This window comes from Mustela lutreola, chromosome 9 (assembly GCF_030435805.1).
Source record: "Mustela lutreola isolate mMusLut2 chromosome 9, mMusLut2.pri, whole genome shotgun sequence".
NCBI classification, from domain to species: domain Eukaryota; kingdom Metazoa; phylum Chordata; class Mammalia; order Carnivora; family Mustelidae; genus Mustela; species Mustela lutreola.
In genome coordinates this window covers 65,229,525-65,248,369 of record NC_081298.1, presented here as the reverse complement: position 1 = coordinate 65,248,369, position 18,845 = coordinate 65,229,525, and the positions used below count along the sequence as shown (strand labels likewise).

At 40.7% G+C, this 18,845-nt stretch overlaps 1 protein-coding gene across 7 annotated transcripts in view; it reads right to left on the bottom strand.

Annotated features, from left to right (window-relative positions):
- AFF3 (ALF transcription elongation factor 3) overlaps positions 1-18,845 on the bottom strand; it is a 576,277-nt gene that overhangs the window by 128,679 nt on the left and 428,753 nt on the right. For 4 of the 7 annotated variants that reach the window (XM_059134519.1, XM_059134520.1, XM_059134524.1 and 1 more), the window contains one exon: positions 17,132-17,185. The exons of the other annotated variants lie outside the window; for them this stretch is intronic. In XM_059134519.1, coding sequence (XP_058990502.1) covers positions 17,132-17,185 — 54 coding nt within the window. The remainder of the gene's footprint in view (positions 1-17,131; positions 17,186-18,845) is intronic. 7 annotated transcript variants of the gene reach the window in all.

Genomic DNA, 18,845 nt, shown 5'->3' with positions numbered 1-18,845 from the left:
GATAAAGATGCCAGTGTGGATGTGGTGTCAGGCAAATGGGGCGCATTCTGTCTTAATGTTGTGGTATGAGGCACAAAAAGGCAGTGACAACAGTACGTGGGGAATATGTGTTCAAGGGACTCACCCTGACGTTGCCTTGACGTTGTTTGGGGCCAGAGGCCCAGTGCCTTCAGAAGCTGGGCCAAGCAGGTAGTTTTTAGCCCTATCAAAGGTTCCCTCACTGCCTTTTCTTTTTCTTTACCAAACCAATCTTGACCAGGATTTTCTCACCTCTCACCTGCAACACACTCCCTGCTCCAGAAAATTCTCAGGTTGCCTGATCACCAAGGCTAGTCTCCACAGAAGGCTGTGCCCAGTGACTGCTTCTTCCTCCCATGCTGAGTTGGATGTTCTGGGGGAAATTTGGTCTTATTTGTATAGGATCTGTCAGTGCATCTGTGCCTGAATTATTTTCATGAAAAATACAAACACCATAATAAAGTTCTGCCGAAAATGCATGAAATCATGTGGCCTGCAGTTTAGGGGTGTTATTTTGGAGCACCCAGTGTTGCTGATGCTCCTATGCCCTTGTCCCCAGCTGGTGTCCATGCTGGGGCAACTCCCTGCTTTCTCTGAGCTTCCTGCCCCAAAGGAATCCTTCACCAAGACTACAGTCAGAAAACTCAAACTGTAAAGGGGCTTGTGTGCCAATAAAATCCTCTCAAAAGGGATTTTAGAGGTGAAGAGGCTTTGGTGACAATCGAGACCAGCGGTTTATAAACTGTTGGTGTCAGCGGTGGCACCTCAACTCTTTCTTCAGAGGAAAACCTGACAGGCGAGCAGAGGCCTCAGATAAGTTCATCGGCCACTTTTCCCTCCTGTAAGGAAACAGCAGTGACAAAGCGAGCAGACACCCTGCCATCAGTGAGAGGCCATGGAACGTGGGACAAGCTGTGCAGAGCCTACAAGCCTGTGACTGGGTCAGGAGAAAAATGAACTCAAGGGAAAATCTCCCCCAGTAGGAGCGCTATTGGCTAGAAGGTGGAAATTCATTCAGAGGGAGGTCTTGTTTCAGGAGGATATTTAATTAGTGATTAGGGCCCAGGGAAGGACTAAGTTCATGTAATTAATACCATCTAAAATATGGAAGGTGTGTGTCAAGGACCCTTCTGAGTAAGCCTTCTTGCCCTTCTTGGTGGAGCTTCTGGAAGCAGTCCCTGGTGGCTGGCCTTGGCTCAGGGGCTGGCGGCTGAGCCTGCCAGAGGGGCAAGGGCAAGGCTTTGTTGGAGCCCATGGAGGGTGTTGCCTTCTGGCCTGGCCCCCCACCTCCTCCTCTGGGCTGAGCCCTCCTCCTGCCAGAGCCGATGACTGTTAACTCTTCCTCCTGAAGCACTGAGTCCCAAAGCAGAGAAAAGCCCTAGCTGCTAAATCCGGTTCTGGCCTTTGCTGACATCTTTCATCTGTGGGCGCCCCCTTGGCCCCTTGGGGGCCAAGGAGACAGAGAATTCTGCTTGTCCCTTCCCTGGCTCCCAGCCCCTTCTGAAGCAACACTGTCCTTTATTCCTACTCTTCTCTCTTATCTACAGCAGCAACACCTAGGAAGAGGTTACTAGGCTCTGTAGAGGTTGGAGGTGGTGTCTGTGCCTGGGATATGCAGTGGCAAGAGGAAGACTGGCTGATGAAGGCCTCAGAGGAGTTTTCTGGGAGGGGAGAAAAGGGAGCATGACCAGATCCCACAGTGCTGTGTGCTCTGTCCTCACCTGCAATGCTAGGCCTCCTTCCTCTGCAATTTGAATCACACATATCTTTGAGGGTCCATCCCAAGAACTGCTCTTTTAGGAAGTCTACCAGATGATCCTCCTTCCCTGGTGTCCCCTCTTCTCTGAACCCCATCAAAGATTCACTGTCTACGCTGGGTGCAGTCTCCCATTCTCCAGACTTCCAGGACAGAGACGATGCTTAACACTCTTGTGTCTTCTGGAAAGTCAGGTTATCAGGTACCAGATTCAATGCAGCAGAAGGAGACTCAGCCTGAAAGTCTGCAGCCAGCTCAGCTTCTTGCGGCCATCACCTTCCACTGAAATGCCTTCCTTATGTCTCAGCCTCACCCTGTGCAGGGTGAACTTATTTTGAGCAGAGGCCATGCCACAGTCCCAGGTTTATTTTGTTATTTCCAATGCGAGGCCCGGGACAGAGCAGGAACTTAACAAATTAACAGATTCTCCAGTGAGGCAAATGAAAATGAAGAGACCCCTATGAGGTTACAGAGAAAAAAAATGGGTGGCGGAGTAAGATCAGAGGAGGATCAGAAACAATGAGACGGGAATTCTGTTATTTGACTGCAACTCAAGTCAGTATTAACTGATAGTAACATTAACATTACTCCCCAGAATGGTGAACTTTAAATAGGATTCTGCAAGAAAAATCTCAGCTCTTCTCTGTGTATATTTCAGTCAGATTCTTTGAAGTAACCCTCTTTCTCTTCCCCAGATATTGCAAACCCTGGATGTGCCCAAACCTAATTTTCATATGGAAACAGTTGATAGGCTACTAAGATTTCTTGTCTAGTATAATCATTTACAGTAATTGTAAATCTTTCCTATTAATGAAAAACACTTATGCTTTTTATAGAAGTCAAAGTGATTTCAACCAAAGAAAAATTACAGAGTTGTGGGCATTAGAAAAGTGACATTTCCTCCTGGATCCTGTAATATAGACCTTAGGTTTATGGCTTGTTTCTCAATAACAGGGGAATGGCTCCCAGAAGTGACTCTTTGTCCTGTGATAACACATACTTGGTTCTATTTTCCCCTTATTACCAAAAAACAAAGTTTTTAATCTATTTTTTTTTTAAATAAAAGAATGAACTCTAAAGCCAGTGATTTTTGGTACCTTATTTATATGCTGAAGTTGGTAAGTAAGAAAAGCACTCAAAACACCTCTTCCATTTCCTGCTGTATCATTATTTCCAATGCCAAAAGATCCCATATAAAAGCAGCCTTTTTCACTGTGCAAATACATGTTTCTTACTTCTCAGTGCTTTTCGAAACTCTCCAGACCAGAAAGTAGAAATGGGTGCTTTAGACTTTCAAAGGATTTTATGGACTCAGGCCAAATTCTGACTGAGGGAAGGTCTATCTGGTGACCCTTGACCCCCTGAACGGGTGGCTGTGTAAAGCCCGAGCTTAGGTGGTGTGAGCCATGAGCAGTTAGTCACATGGCCACTCAGGGGCTTTGAGCAGGAATGGACAAGGTTCTGGTTTTGCTCCCCAGCGTTCTTTACTTGCTCAGGGACCTGCTGGTAATACTGTCAGTTTCCTTCTCTATAAAGGGGAAAAGAAAATACTCTCAGAACTGTGGCTCTCTCTGAGAAACAATATGGGTTTCTTTTTGTGCTTTTGTGCTGCCAGGAATAAAAGCATCATTAAAAGCTGTCACTTGTTATATGATACGCTGTAATCTCATAACTCTGGAACTAATCTAGGAAAGCCTTGCACCTCCCTTTCATTTACCTACAAGAGTGCTGCTTTTTTAACTGATCCAGTACCCTGGGTCATTTTCGCTACCAATACTTATAAATTATTTGCTGCCTCCCCTGCTCCATTCTGCTATTTCACACGGCTGGGTCAACATTTTGTTGACAAATTTGGGGTATTCTTTAGCTTAGCTGTTAAGATTTATTTTGGAAAGTGGATGAATGTTGCCATTGTTGCTTCGGGAACTGGTAAGAGAAGTTCCATGTCTGGGCCTGTAGTGGGCATGCGTCCATACCTACTCAATGACCTTCAAATGTGCAATATGTCAATTAAAATAAAGGTTTTTTTTTTTTTTTTTAGTTTATTGGAAAGATAGAGAGAAAGAGAATGCACAGAGGGAGAGGGAAAAGAAGACACCCCATGGAGCAGGGAGCCTGACTCAGGGTTCAATCCCAGGACCCCAAGATCATGACCTGAGCTAAAGGCTCAGGATACTTAACCTACTGAGCAATCCAGTTACCCCCCAAATAAAGCTTTTAGCCTCTCTAGTGAGATAGGAAATGGGTGACTACTGTATTAGAAAACGTGCTAAATTTGCAGTTAATTTTTTTAAATAGTATGATTCCATTTATTTTTATTTTTATTTTTTTAAAGATTTTATTTATTTATTTATTTTATTTATTTATTTGTATGCAGTTAATTTTTTTTAAATAGTATGATTCCATTTATTTTTATTTTTATTTTTTTTTAAAGATTTTATTTATTTGACAGACAGAGATCACAAGTAGGCAGAGAGGCAGGCAGAGAGAGACGAGGAAGCAGGTTCCCCGCCGAGGAGAGAGCCCAATGCTGGACTCGATCCCAGGACACTGGGATCATAACCTGAGCTGAAGGCAGAGGCTTGAACCCCCTGAGCCACCCAGTTAATTTTTGATGTCTAATTCTGTCACTTATTAGCTTAATGGCCTGAGTAAATTACTGGGCCTTTTAAGGCCTCCATTTCTGACTGTAAACTGAGAATGAATAATATACATCTCCTCATCTTTAAAAGATTATTGGGGAACTGAATAGGATCATATAGACAAAAACATCCGGCAAACTTTAAAGTGCCTAGAATAAGTATTCTAGGGACTGAGGGCTATGGGATTCCAACAGTGAAGGCTCAGAGCCTCGTGTGCAGTAGGACCTCAACAAATGGGAACTGAAAGGAAGGCATACCCAACAACCACCACTAATTCCTCTGGCAACTTGACATGTAGTCCAGAGGTGAGGGAGAGTGAGAAACAGAGTTGGCAGACTGATTTGGGCTCAGCATGACAAAGGGATGAAAACAATGAACTACAACATCTGGTTATGTGTTTCCAAGGAATCAGTTCAAATGACAAAACACAGGGAACACATTTGATTCTAGAAGGCAGGATCCTTCGGGTGTCCCCTGGGTCCACTGGAAAAGCAGGCAATAGGCCAACCCTCATTAACTATCTGGAGAAGGCAGACATCCAGGTGGGAGAGCAGGAAACTGCGCTTCCCTTCACTTCTGCTGCCCCCTCCCCCATCCTCTTCCTGCCTCCAGCCTGCCTGGGACAGGAGAGCCCCTGCTGACCTGCTCTCTGACTTCTTTCATTCCTCCTGCACTTGCAGTGGCTTTCCTTCATTTTGCATTTAATCCTTTTATTGCTCACTGTGGTTGCTGGTATTTCCGCTCCCCTCTCTAAGGTCAAAGACTATATTTCAAGTGTCTGAGGGCCCCACAGCCCCTCTCTGAGGGCCTACCCCCTGTAGCGGGGTCTAATACCTGCTGATGAGGAGCCAGGACTGCTGTTAAGGAGCTGGGACCTGGCCCTGTAGGCCGTGGGAGTCCTTAAAAGGACTGAAAGGAGGACAGTGACCCGGTTAAGACTGCCTGGCAGGAAGATCTTTAAGTAAGCTTAGATGGGTGAGGGAAGCCAGCTTTCAAGGGAGGGAAAAACTGCTTCAGGTCCATAATGCCTTCTGAAACTCTCAGGTCTGGATGTTTGGGGATTCAGAACTTCTTTCTAGAAAGGCAAACTGATGCCTCCATCACACACCTGTACAACACCTGGGCAGGGTCTGGGACAGTTGAACTAACAGTTACAGGAAGTGAGATCAAAGCTATAAATAGCTTGGAGCTAGTTCTACCAGGTGAGTTTGTTTGTCATTGTTTTTTGTTTTTAAATTTCAGGCATTCAGAGCTTTTAAAACATCTGAGTTGAGGGAGAGACTGTGGGTTGATACTCTAAAGGAAAGCCTTCTAAGGAAGAAGGGTTGTGTTAAGCAAAGACTTGTTCTCTGCTGAGCCCTTCAAGAGGAGTGAGTGAGAAGTCAGAGAGAGGAAATGTTCAGACCAATAGAATGTGAGCTGTCTGGAGCGTGCGGCCATGCTGGAGGGAGGAACAGGCTCAGAAGGGTGGCAGGTAACTGGTGAGGAGAAGGAAGCTGGCCACTGGCTGTGCTGGATGTGTGCTGAAGCTACCAAGGGCAGTCAAGGAGAATCCCCTGGGTAGTGCTGCCCAGGGCTATTAGGATAGGAACACCTAGTAACTGGTTTGAAATTGTGTGCATTGCTTTCCATAAGACCTCTCCTTGCCCAGTCCACACGCCAGTGCTAATAGAAATAGAATCCAACTATGTAATTTAAAAATTGCTAGTATCTATGTTAAAAAAATGGTGAAATTAATTTTAATAATATATTTATTTAACCCACTAGACACCACATATTGTCATTTCTTATATTTATTTCTTTATTTAGTACAAAGTATTTAACACCTGGTGTGTACTCTCCACATTCCAGTGCTCCACAGTTACCCATGCCTGGGGGCTCCTGGACTGGGTAAGCTCTGGATGCCACAGCTGGGCCAGTCTCATACCTCAGATGGCTTAGGCTTCCCTGCAGGTGAATCTCCCAGGTGGGACCCTAGTACCCTCCATACTTCTACCTGAGTACACACAGCTTAACTCATTTAATTCACTAGCTTACCAATGACTAGAGGATTAATGCCAGGTAACTACATTTATGAGCATAAATATATTCTTTTTCATGAGAGCTCTTGAGATAGGCTGGAAGTATGCCTTTAAATTACAAAGAAAAAAAAAATCTGGGAAATGTATTTTTCTGTAAATACTCTAGTTTGTGTGCATACCCAGAGCTACACAGAAGGAGGCGGGGATTACCCTACCTCCACTTTTTTCATTCTAAATGACCATGGTTAGTTCCAATGACCTTAATAAACAGAATATTTCTCAACCTCACAACACAGCACTCTATCTTCACTAGAGACGGGATTACATTTGTAACATAGAATTCTGAGAATTTGCAAGCATGTATAAGCAGCTGCATGCCATAAAATAGGAGAACTGATAAAGAAGCTGAAATTAAGTGTCTGGAAGAATAAAGATGATTAATCACAGAGTCCCTCTCTCTGGCCAAAGAACTCCGGAGAAGCTGTGAAAAGCTTGACTGCATGGGGAGGCATCCCAAACCACTCCAACAGGGCACTTATGAACACCAGGGGCACACTCACTCTTCACAGCCTGATGGTTTCACATACCCGTCAGCTGTCCAAACCCATTAAAACAAAATTTATTATTATTATTATTATTTTCTTGGTGAGTGTGCAGATAAAATTCACAAATGAATTGCCCAAGAAATCAATCTGCCAGATTATCACATAAAATCTTGGCTGCCTGGAAGAACTGTAAAAAGTTTCATTAAGACAGTTTCATATACAAACATCATCACATGTTACAGCAGCAAGACTGGGAAGTTTGTGCCCAGGACGCTAAATATTACTGCCTCTTAGCCAAATAGTACTTATTGTAAGCTGGGTTATCCTATGCTTCTATTATTTAAACTCTGTGTTACATTTAATGTAAAAGGCCTAATCCAGGGTCCTTGTCCCCAGTCTACACAGTTATATCTGTGCCCACTTAATTTGCCATGAAAGAGAATCCAGTTATACTCATTGCCCTACCCTATTGCTCTTTCTTCCTTCTGCTCTAGACATGTGGTCTCTGAAAGCCCAGAATTTGGACTAACAAAAGCTCTGCACGTTTTATAGTGCAGCGTGGGATTTCTGTGCACTGGTGGAATTCTGCATGGCTATGGGGAAGGAGCCGGCCAGCCTCACTGCTCCCTTTACTCTCCTCTTCTTCTGTTCCTTCTGAGGGGGTGAGACCCTTTCCATGCCTGCAAGATCTGAAGGCATCAGAAACTCCTTTTTGCTTCCCACCCCAAGGAAAAGACGGTCACTGGGCTCTTCATAGGCAGAGAGCAGAAGCAGGAGAAAGCTGGAGAGGAAGAGTTCCACAAGATCTTGGATGATCAGGTTCCTGCAGATTCGAGAAATCTCGATGCCATGTGGGGTCCTGCCATTTACTTAGCTGGGCAGCACTGCAGATGAATGAGATGGCCTTCTGTCCATTCCTGCTCTGGCTGAGGAGAGTGGTGTGTGTATATGTGTGCGTGCATTTGAGATTGTAGCTATATGACTTTCCAACCCAAGGACTCTGTAAAAGCCTAGAGTTTATCAGAGAGGGGAAAAACAAAACAAAACAAAACAAACAAACAAAAAAACAAGTTTTAGCTCTATACAGCAATTGTGGTAAGGAAGAGCAGTTAGTAAGGTCATGAGTTAGGTTTCCATACACACTTCTGTTGTAAAGGCTAATTCTTCTTCAACAAATAGGCAAGATATTCTGTTCTGTAAAAGGGCTCTTGGAATCAAAACAGAAGAATGGGTCCTGCTAAGGATCCAGGCTCTGATAACTCAGTTCAGGCTCAGACAGCTCTGCCAGGTGTCTCAGAGTTGAGGGGCTGAGTCCTCCCCGGCTCTGTTCAGTACTTATAAGGGGAATAAGAAAACCAAGTATATTTTTTTCATGTTGTTGTTGAAGACAGGGTGATGTAACAGAACTGAAAGTGTCTTGAAAAACACTGCTTAATGAACATTAATAAGGCAGTAAGTGTGTGTTTGCATGTTGTCAAGCTATCTACTTCCTATATCATGACGTCTCATCTATGATGTTCTATGATGCTTACGTCTGCTTTTTCTTGCTCTAAAACTTCTCTGTATATTCCCAGGTTGTTCAAAATAGAATTCCAAGGATGTATTATATGTAGGATTGGGCAGTAGCACAGCGGAGCTAAGCCAAAGTTCCAGGAATCAGAACATCTTTAAATTTCCCAGTTTGAGAACTCTGTTCTATGCAGCAACATTCTCTAACCAGGCATCTTTGTTCTTTGCCTTTGGACCACCGTTTCAGCAGCTTGTTTGTGTTTTTTTAAAGCTTATCTCCTGGACCCTTAGGCAGCTGCGTAACTTGCGTCACCATTAATAATGGAGTTTTGGTGCAATTTGGGCATCTCTTCAGTGCTCACTGTCTGTTCAAGAGTCTACCTGTGACTCATGTCTTGGACAACCCAGCATTGGGGTGCTAGATGGCTGTTGCCAAACATTTAAAAATTTGGAAATTCCACCTAAGTTCAAGTCCAACGCTGTTGATCCTGGCTAACCACATTCATGTGAAACAATCCAAGCACTGACTCACTTTGGGAATCTGGGCATTCTTGGGCTTTTGCTATTGAGACAGTGGAAAACGTGTATCAGTGTAGATGCACGCTTTTGCAAGGACAGACTAATCCACAGTGCTGACAGACATACAGTTGTGGACACCAAGTGAGAACATTTCAGGCATTTGGGTATCACTATACTGTAATTTTCATCATGGAGATCTTGTACATATGCTGTTAGATTTACACCTAAGTACTTTTCTTTCTTTGAAGCATTTGTAAATGGTATTACATTTTAATTCTGTTTCTTTCTACCTGTTGCCAGTACCTAGCAATGCAATTGATTCTTGTATGTTCATCTTGATTCCTATAATCTTCCAGAACTCATTTGTTAGTTCTATTTGATAGGCTCTCTGAGATTTTCCATACAGACAAGCATGTTGTCTCCAAATAAAGAGAACTGTTTTTCTTCTTTTCTAATACATATGCCTTCTATTTCTTGCCATACTGCAGTGGCTAGAACTTTCAGTGTTACATCAAATAAGACTGGTGTCAAATTTTGTAAAGTTTTTTTTCCATCAATGCATGTGATTATATGCATTTTCCTTTTTACCTTATAGATATAACAGATTACATGGGCTGATTTGCACATATGGAACTGGCCTTGTATACTTGAAATAAATGGGATGCATGATGTATTATTTTTATACATTGTTGGATTCAACTTACTAAAATTTTCTTGAAAAAAAATTTTTTAAAAAAATTTTAAAGTTTACAAGAGATATTGGTCAAGATATTCTTATTTTGTTTTTGTCTGGTTTTGACATCGGCGTAATTTTGGCCTCATATGATTTGGGAATCTTATCTGGAAAAGGCTGTACAAAATTAATGTTAACTTTTCTTTATATAAATAATAAAATTCTCCAGTGAAAACGTCTGTGCCTAGAAATTTCTTTTTTGGGGGAGCTTCTAAATTACAAAGTAAACTTCTTTCACAGTTATACAGTTATTCAGGTTAACTACTACAGTTTGGCTGAGTTCTGATAATTTGTGCATTTTCAAGGATTTGATCTATTTCCTGTAAATTGCCAGATTTTTGTGTGTAGAGTTATGTTCATAGGACTGTCTTATCCTTCTGACATCTGTAGTGTCTTACAGTGATATCCTTCGTTCATTCCTGATACTGGTTATTTCTAATTTCTCTTTTTATCTTCAGTCTTGCTGGGATTTTATTAATTTCTTCAAAGAACCAGCTTTCTGTTTATTAATTTTTTCTACTGTTTTCAGTTCCATCAATTTTAGCTCTTATCCTTGTTATTTCTTCTCTTCTGCTTGCCTTGGGTGTATTTTGCTCTTCACTTTCTAGTTTCTTCAGGCAGGATTTAGACAACTGATTTGAGATCTTTTCTCATTTCTAATGTAAGCATTTAGTGCTATAAATTTCCATCTTGACATTGTTTTATCTGCATCCCTTAACACTATGATATGTCATGTTTTCATTTTCAATCATTTCTATATTTATTATAAATTTCCTTTGAAATTTTCTCTTTGACCTATGGGGTTATTTAGAAGTAAGTTGTTTAATTTCCAAGTGTTTGGAGATTTTCCTACTGGCCTTTTGTTGTTTATTTTTAGTTTGATTCTGTTAAGGTCAGACAATATACTGTAAATGATTTCTATTCGTCTAAATTTATTAACTATTTTTTTTAAATTTGTGACCCAGAATAAGGCTTACTTTAGTGAATGTTCCATGGGTACTTGGAAAGAACGTGTATACTAACTGTTGTGGGGTGAAGGGTTCTATTAATGTCAGTTAGATACTGTTGCTTGATGGTATTGGTCAATTCCTCTAATCACTGTTGATTTCCTGTCTAGTAATCTATTAATTGCAGAGTGGGGTTTGGCAGTCCGTGACTATAACTGTGGATTTGTCTATTTATCTTTTCAGCTCCATCAGTTTTTTTGCTTCATGTATTTTGAAGTGCTTTTGATTCTAAATATGCATTTCAGGTTGGTTTATCTTCTTGGTGGATTCATTATGTAATTTCCCTCTTTGTCCCTTGTAATTTTCCTTGCTCTGAAACTTACTTTTAAAATATTAATATAGCCATTCCTAATTTTTAAAATTAATTTTTACATGATGTATATTTCTGATAGCTTTGCTTTCAACGTACATAAGCCATCGTGTTTGAAATGAGTTTTTTGTAGACACTAAGTAGTTGGATCATTTTGTAAAAATCTACTCTACCAATTTCTATATTTTACTTGATGTATTCAGTCCATTTACATTGAATGTAATTATTGATATGTTAGGGTTTAAGTCTGCTGTATTATCACTTACTATTTTTATCGTTTGTTTCTCATTCTTCTTTCTTTTTTTTTTTTTTTTTTTGCCTTCATGTGAATTGCCTGAACATTTTTTAGAGTTCCATTTTGATAGATTTATAGTATTTTTGAGTTTATTGCTTGTATTGTTTTCTTAAGTGTTGTTCTCAGTATTACCACACACAGATCACTTATCACAGCCTGGTATCCACTTTGAGTGAAATGTGGAAACTGTAATGCCATTTAAGTTCCTTTATCCTCTCTGCTGTGAAAACTATCTTCACCAGTTCACCTGGGTTTGGAATAGTTTTAGAAGTTTAAGTCTGAAATATTCAGGCCCTGTGGTCTTTGAACTTCCAGTGTGACTCTAAGATCTCAGAGCCATTACTGCATCCAATAATACCTTATTGACGTAGCACCATTCCTAAAGGTATCTTACATAACACATCCACCTTTATGTCTATAGATGTACTTTAAAAAAAACACAAGATTATAGCCACCGACTCTGGCTCAGACCTGAGATGTAACACAAAAGACCTAGGCAGAAGGTCAGCATCAATATACCATGTCATGTCTTTGGTTGCAATTGGGTAAAAGAAGTACTGGGTATTGACAGGTATGGATTTCACTACAGTGAGCCACTCGACTTTCAGAATTCAGTTCCTATTTTATCTCTGAATTCTAGAATTAAAACCAACAAAGCAACTAATCATGTTTCTTGCCCTTTATTTGTTTTTCTAGCCGCTGGGTTCACTTAGTCAGTGGATTAAAGTATACAGTTCTAGATCACGAGATGTACTATGTTCTTACGTCACTGTGTTAATGCCTGAATACCCACATTTCAAAATGTTCAGTCAATAACTAAGGTGAATTTTCATTTTGTAGTGATTATATATGCCTATCATATATTTATTACTAATATGAGGAAATATATTAGAAGCAAAATCAAATATATATTTGGTGTAATGGTAGGGAGAGAAATTGAGCTAGAATTTGAAACTCATGTAACATTATACAGAAGTAGGAGAGGATCTCATGTGAGAACCGAGAGAGACTCTCAGGAGAATTAGAAGAATGCACTCTCAGCAGAGAGAATGGCATGAATAGAGATAGGGAGAAGAAAGATCCTAGAGCATGACAGAGGAAGACCAAGTACCAGTTTGGATCGAACTCTGGGTATGTGGGGATTGAGGGTAGGTAGTGGAAGATGAATCTAGAAAGAGAAATAGGGAAAGATCACAAAAGATTCTAAAATCCAGGTTGGGAATTTGAATTTTTGGTAGTACATAGTAACCAAATATTTTAGAGCAGAGAAGTGGCATGATCGGAACTATATTTTTAAAAATTTATTTATCTAGGGAGGAGGGACAGAGGGAAAGGGAGAAGAGAGTGTCAAGCAGACTCCCTGATGAGCTCAGAGCTTGACGTGGGGCTGGGTTCCATGACCGTGAGATCATGATCTGAGCAGAAACCAAGAGCTGGAAGCTTAACTGACTGCACCATCCAGGCACTCCTAGACCTGTACTTTAGATAAGTTAATCTGGCAGCTTCACAGAGATGGTATGAAGAAACGGCAGGTGGGGAGATCAGGTTTCTATAGAGGACAGGGAAGGGAAAAAGGGAAGACCTAAACTTAGGTGGCCATAGGCACTTACAGAAGAAGAATTATGTAGGAGAAGCTGTGGCATAAAACTTGATAGGATATAGCAAGTAACCAAGTCTTGGGGCCAAGGAAGGGGAGAGAGATTGTGGTTTTGAGTCTGGAGGTCACTGTTAGCAAAAGTAAGTGATATAGAAGAAACAGCTGGGGGCAAGAATGGAGAGGAGTATTAGATTCTGAATATGTAGGATCTGGGAACTCAGTGGATGGCAGGAAAGACTGGTTAGAAGCTCAAGGAAGACATCAAAGTTAGGGATCTCAATTTGGGAGGCATTTGGACAGAGATGATGGTTAAAGCTATGGGAATGGATAAGATCACTATGAGAAGGATGTAGAGAAAAAGAAACGGACCAAAGACTGAACCCTGGTAGGGTGGCAGACAAGGAACAGTTGGCTCAATAGGGCATGATCAATGAAGAGGGTCCCAGGCTGCAAAGATATCAAGGGGGTTAAAGACTCAGAAAGGGCCACTGGTTTGGCCCAGTGACAAATAGGTCATGGTGGCCTCAAGTAGCATAGAGGTAGGGTGACCAGGAAGAGGACCCTTGAGAGCAGAGTAGCTATATGGTTGATAGCTATGACTATTGTTATTTTGTTTGGGAAAATATGAATAGGTTATAGGCCCAGATAGGAAGAATACCTAAGAAAAGAACAAGATAGGAGGGAGGAGATGGGGTGAGGGGCACCAGAGGAGAAAGAGATCAGACAGTTCTTCCACCAAGATGGGAGAGAGGCAGGCCAGGATAAAGCTAGGAAAAAGTTTAAGGTGGAAACAATGGGAACATAGGGTGTTGCTCCAAAGATACTGTACTCACGACCAGATTATTTTTCTTTTTTAATCGAAAACCCCTTTTTTGCAGAAATTAATATGACTCAGGGCAAAGGTGGTTTTCCCAATCTGACTAATCATCAAAATTAATTATGAAACTTTTCAAAAGTACATTTTTCTAGGCCCAAACCCAGCCACACCAAGTCAGAATTTCTGGTAGAGTGGCCCAGGAATCTGCATTTTAAAGCCCTTCAGTGATTCTGAAGGTTAGCTGGGTTTGGGACCTCTGAGTATGGTTTTCCAACCAAGGACACATATGTAGCAGAATCACAGGGGCAGGCACTGATTGACAGACTGCAGCGCACAGCTATTCAAATTTCAAAAAGCTCCCCAGATGATCTGATGTGCACCCTGGATAAGTAGCACACTGAAGAGACTGGATGGGGAAAAACAATGGAAACAACAACAACAACTGGTTGGATAGAACACTGAAATTCACAGTACCAATTGGTTCTCTGTTCCTTATGTCACCTGACAATTTCCTTTGGACATTTCTCCTATCGAAATGGCATCTGGTCCTAACCTGGCTGTCACAGGTGGACTGATGTGTTTCTCTGTGGCTTCTCAGCACATTTCTACAGGCGACCAAGCCTGTGGGGATGCCATCTGTGGCTCTGTGGAGACAGCCTGGCTTTAAAATGTTCTGAAGTCTCTTTAAGGGAAACCATACAGAATAACATCATTTGTACATCCTTCGTTCTCTGAACTCACGCACGGCACAATGTACCTTATAGCACGGCACAATGTACCTTATAAAAGAAACAAAGATGCAGAATGGAGGAAAGAGGATAGAAAAAGCAATGATGGTTCCTACTGCATTAATCGGAAAGAAAATATTGCCAGGCAGTTTCAGAATTTGGCCAGAAAATTCCTTGCACCGTTTCGTTTTTTGCTTTTGTTTTTTGTTTTTTTAAAGCAACAGAAACAATACAACAATTACAGAAACGAGAGCCTGGCACATAGTTCTTTGGCGCTGAGGGAGGCCATTAAGCCCAGCCCTTTTAATGCCTCTCAAAGAAATACAAAATTCTCTTTTATCCCACATGATGGTGTGATCCAATTCCTGCTCCAGCAGCCCCGGCAGATCATCTGTTGGAGTCTTTAAGTTTACGGCACAGAAGGAAACTGTCATCTCCTCTCCCCTTTTATAGGACACTCACATTTGCATATTCAACAGACAGTACAAGCCTCACAGGCCATATTCCCCCAAATGCAATAATCCTACTCTTGAAATACAAAAGATATAATAGTAGCATGAAAATATTCTTACCCCGATGAAGGCTGGCTCCAGCTGTGGCTTAGTAAGTCAAAAACTAGTAAACTTGCTTGTAATAACATCCTAAAAATTCCAAAGGTTATTTTCCCTCATCCACAGTTAAAAAGCCATCTCCTACAGAACACTGTCACATCTGTGACGTGTCCAGATTAAGGCAAGAGGTCTCTTGCTCCTAGTAATTTGTCTGGTTAGAGATTAAAGAAAAAAATCTGTCTTGAAGCTGTCAGTTAATATTTTTAACTAAAAAAAAAAAAATGCCATCTTCACGCTTCTCAGCAGAACCGTGTGATTTTTTTAAACAGAGGTAAATTCTTCTCCATATCAGGTATCTGGTAGTTTTGTTTTGTTTTGCATTTTAGCACGAGACAAGCAAACAAAAGATTATCCAAGATTATGCAAATTTCAAATGCATTTTAGTAACAGAAAATGAAGTTAGCTTTCTTTGATATAGAATTACCTACACATTTCACTGAAAAACAAAACAAAACAAAACAAAATCCTCTTTGTAATTAATAAAGAATTGTGGTATTCTAACAAAGCTGGAAGCTAAGGATCTTCAAATTCCAAATCTTTCCATTCCTGGATGAGCTTTGGTATTCAGATGTTAATAGGATGCCTGCTTTTATTTTTTTGGCCAGTGTTCAGACTAAACAGACTTTTTCCATCCTATGACCTCAATTTTAGGATTTCTTTTTTGCAAAATGTTGGTTATTTTAGTTGGCAGATCGCCAGAATTCCTTCTTACTTTCTCTCTCTTCTCTTTATCTCTTCTCCCTTTTCTTTTCTCTTCCTTCTTCACCTTGCCTGTCTTCTATTCTTTGATAAAGTATGGATTTAAATTAAAGTCCAGCTGGACTTATACTTACATGGTGTTTGGTAGGGTTGCTAGAATTAGCAAATAAAAATACAGGATGCCCAGTTAGATTTGAAACTCAGGTAAAAAACAAATAATTTTTTAATATAAATATGTCTCAAATATTGCATGGGATATACCTATACTAATAAAATTATTCCCAAATATTGTATCAGATATACTAATACCAAAAAATTATTCCTTGTTGCTCTGAAATTCAAATTTAACTCTATGCCTCGTATTTTAACTGGCAATACTGTTTGGAGGTTAAACAGAAGGGATTAAAAAAAAGAAGAAGCCCGATGTGGGACCCTCTGCCTCTGCCTGCCATTCTGTCTGCCTGTGTTTGCTCTCTCCCCCTCTCTCTCTCTCTGATAAATAAATAAAATCTTTAAAAAAAAAAAAAAAAAAAAAAAAGAAGAAGAAGAAAAACAACAAAGACATCTATTTACAACTGGAAGAAAAGAAATTTCCATTCCTATCCTTCTGAATGCTATTTGTCTAGGTATAACTCTCTATGGCACTGGTTTATTTTTGACCCATCCAGTTTTAGTAACAGCTCCACAGAGCATTCCACATCCTGATGCTGTCTGAAGAAGTCCACAGGGTTTCAGCTCTGGATCACCCGAGTCCAGAACCCGCAAAATGGGTCCCACAAACAGCATGGGATCACAGTCCAGCCACAAAACCAAACAAATACTCAAGTTGTAATCAACCATTCTTCTTTGAAATTTGTACATCGAATTTAAAATTTTCAAAGGCACGGAAAGAGTTTTCTCTCTATAGTTCTCACTCTGAGGCAAGTTAGCATGTTTAGTAACAGTAATTATTAGGAAAAGCAACAGAATTCAATTGTACTCCAAAACATAATAAAATGATCACCTCTTGGACATTTTGAAAGGGAAGATGAAAATACTGAACTCCAGACATTTTAAGATAAGATGAAGATCTTAGTTACATTAATTATTAATTCATGTGTATTTTCCAACATTTAAGTACACCCAAGGGGAGGGGCATGTAATTCAGAAATGATGTTCTCTTGTTCAAAGACATATTAATATTCAGTATTCTAAAAATATGTTGAAGTCTGATGAATGGAGAATGTATGAAAGCAGGGTTAAAAGCATGGGTTCAGGGATCAAACTGAGTTCAAATCCCAGTTTTGTCACACACTAGCTGTGTGACGCTGGGCAGGTTACTTACCCTCTCTGTGCATCATTTCCCTTATCTGTAAATGGGGATAACCATTCCAGAGAGCTGCGAGAATGATATGAGTAAAATGCTTAGAATAGTGCCTACTACACAGTAAAGTGCCCAGTAAATTTTGGGGGTGAGGATCATAGCTCAAACTGTCAACAGGAAAACAAACCTCACAAAATCAGAGATTGGCTTCATTTTTACAACTGGCCCAGGAGAAAAATGATTTTTCCCCCCTGTGGCCAAATGGATGATATATTTAAATTTTCAAAATTATAAAGACCAGTATTTTATATATTTACCCATTAAAAAAAATCTTTGTTTTCAGAGTATACAACTTCTTGGGTTGTGTGAAATTAGTATCAGATTGTTTTAAGAAGTGAAGTTATTCGGTTAACAGTTCTACCCAACTATTGGTTGTTTTTCTTTCTCACCCTGTTTATTATTCTCTTCACTCACCCCAACTCCAAAAGCAAATGAATAACTCTTTCCCCCATCCCTACAAGCCAATTAATCTAACCCAATCTTCTAGCTTTCATGTTAAACAGACATTCAAATGAAATAGTCCCCAGTCACTGGATTTTCTGCCATCTATTCACTTTAAAGTTCATTTGTTTGTATTTTGAACCAGGAATGGAGTCCAGTAGGGCTGGGTCTATTCTCAACGCAGCTCAGGTGTCTGTAGTCTGAGGCAGTGGCAAAGAAAGAGTGTTTTCAAGTCAGGTAACTCTAAGGTAATATCCTGGTTGGGCCACACTACCTGTGTGAGCTCCCTGAGACTCGCTTTCTTTATCTATAAAAAGAGAGATTCTAATGCTGTCTACTTTTTCCGGTTGCTATGAAGATTCAAAGCGTTGATTCATCTACAGGGTGATCCTATGTTTCGGTTTATATCTGTCTTCCTAACATCACTCTTAGATTATATAGTTATCCGATTTTTATCAGGCATTTAGCACACGGACTGGATAGTTACTATTCAGGATGTTAATCATGACATACCAACACCTTTACTATTCTAAAGAAATACTTTAAGTCCCACCAAGTCTTCATTTTTGAAGCAGGAATAGCCTTTTTAACATAGAAAGATGAGTGCGTGCATGTGTGTGAAACTTTGGTCACCTGCCCACTAGCCCTACCTTCCCTGTTCCTTAAGTCTATTTCAGCTATTTCAGGAGCTCTGTGGTAGAACCTTGAAGGCAGAGGCTTAAATATTTTACATGCTTTGGTAGGATCATGTGAGCTCCGCTTTAGTAAAATACATTCTGCCAACAGCAGAAGGCCCTTTGAGGTGAGCAGGTGGGCCAGGGCTAGGAAGCTGTCTTTTTACCTCTGCCAGTTATTTGGATTGTCAATGAATTCCAGACTCCAGCCTCTGTTCTTTCCAAGATCTCCAACACCGGGCAGTAACACCACTCTTGCTCACTGTCTACAACCAGACTTCCTCCTGCTTCATTCTCAGCTCTTTGGGGTATAATCTTCTTAATGATATGGAGGGAGGGCAGGGATTAAGGGCTTTTAGGGAAATACTAGTCCTTCTTGCAGAAACAGGATTTCTCCCTTAAACTTGATTCTGCTTCATATGCCCTCTACACCAGGCCGTAGACTGAAAGTGGTTCCTGCAAGTGGTTCTGGAGCCTGCTGACCTACTGAAATCTAGGCCACGCCCAAGTGCAAAATCTCCTCGAGCCAACCTGCAACTCTGAGACTCCAATTTTCTGTT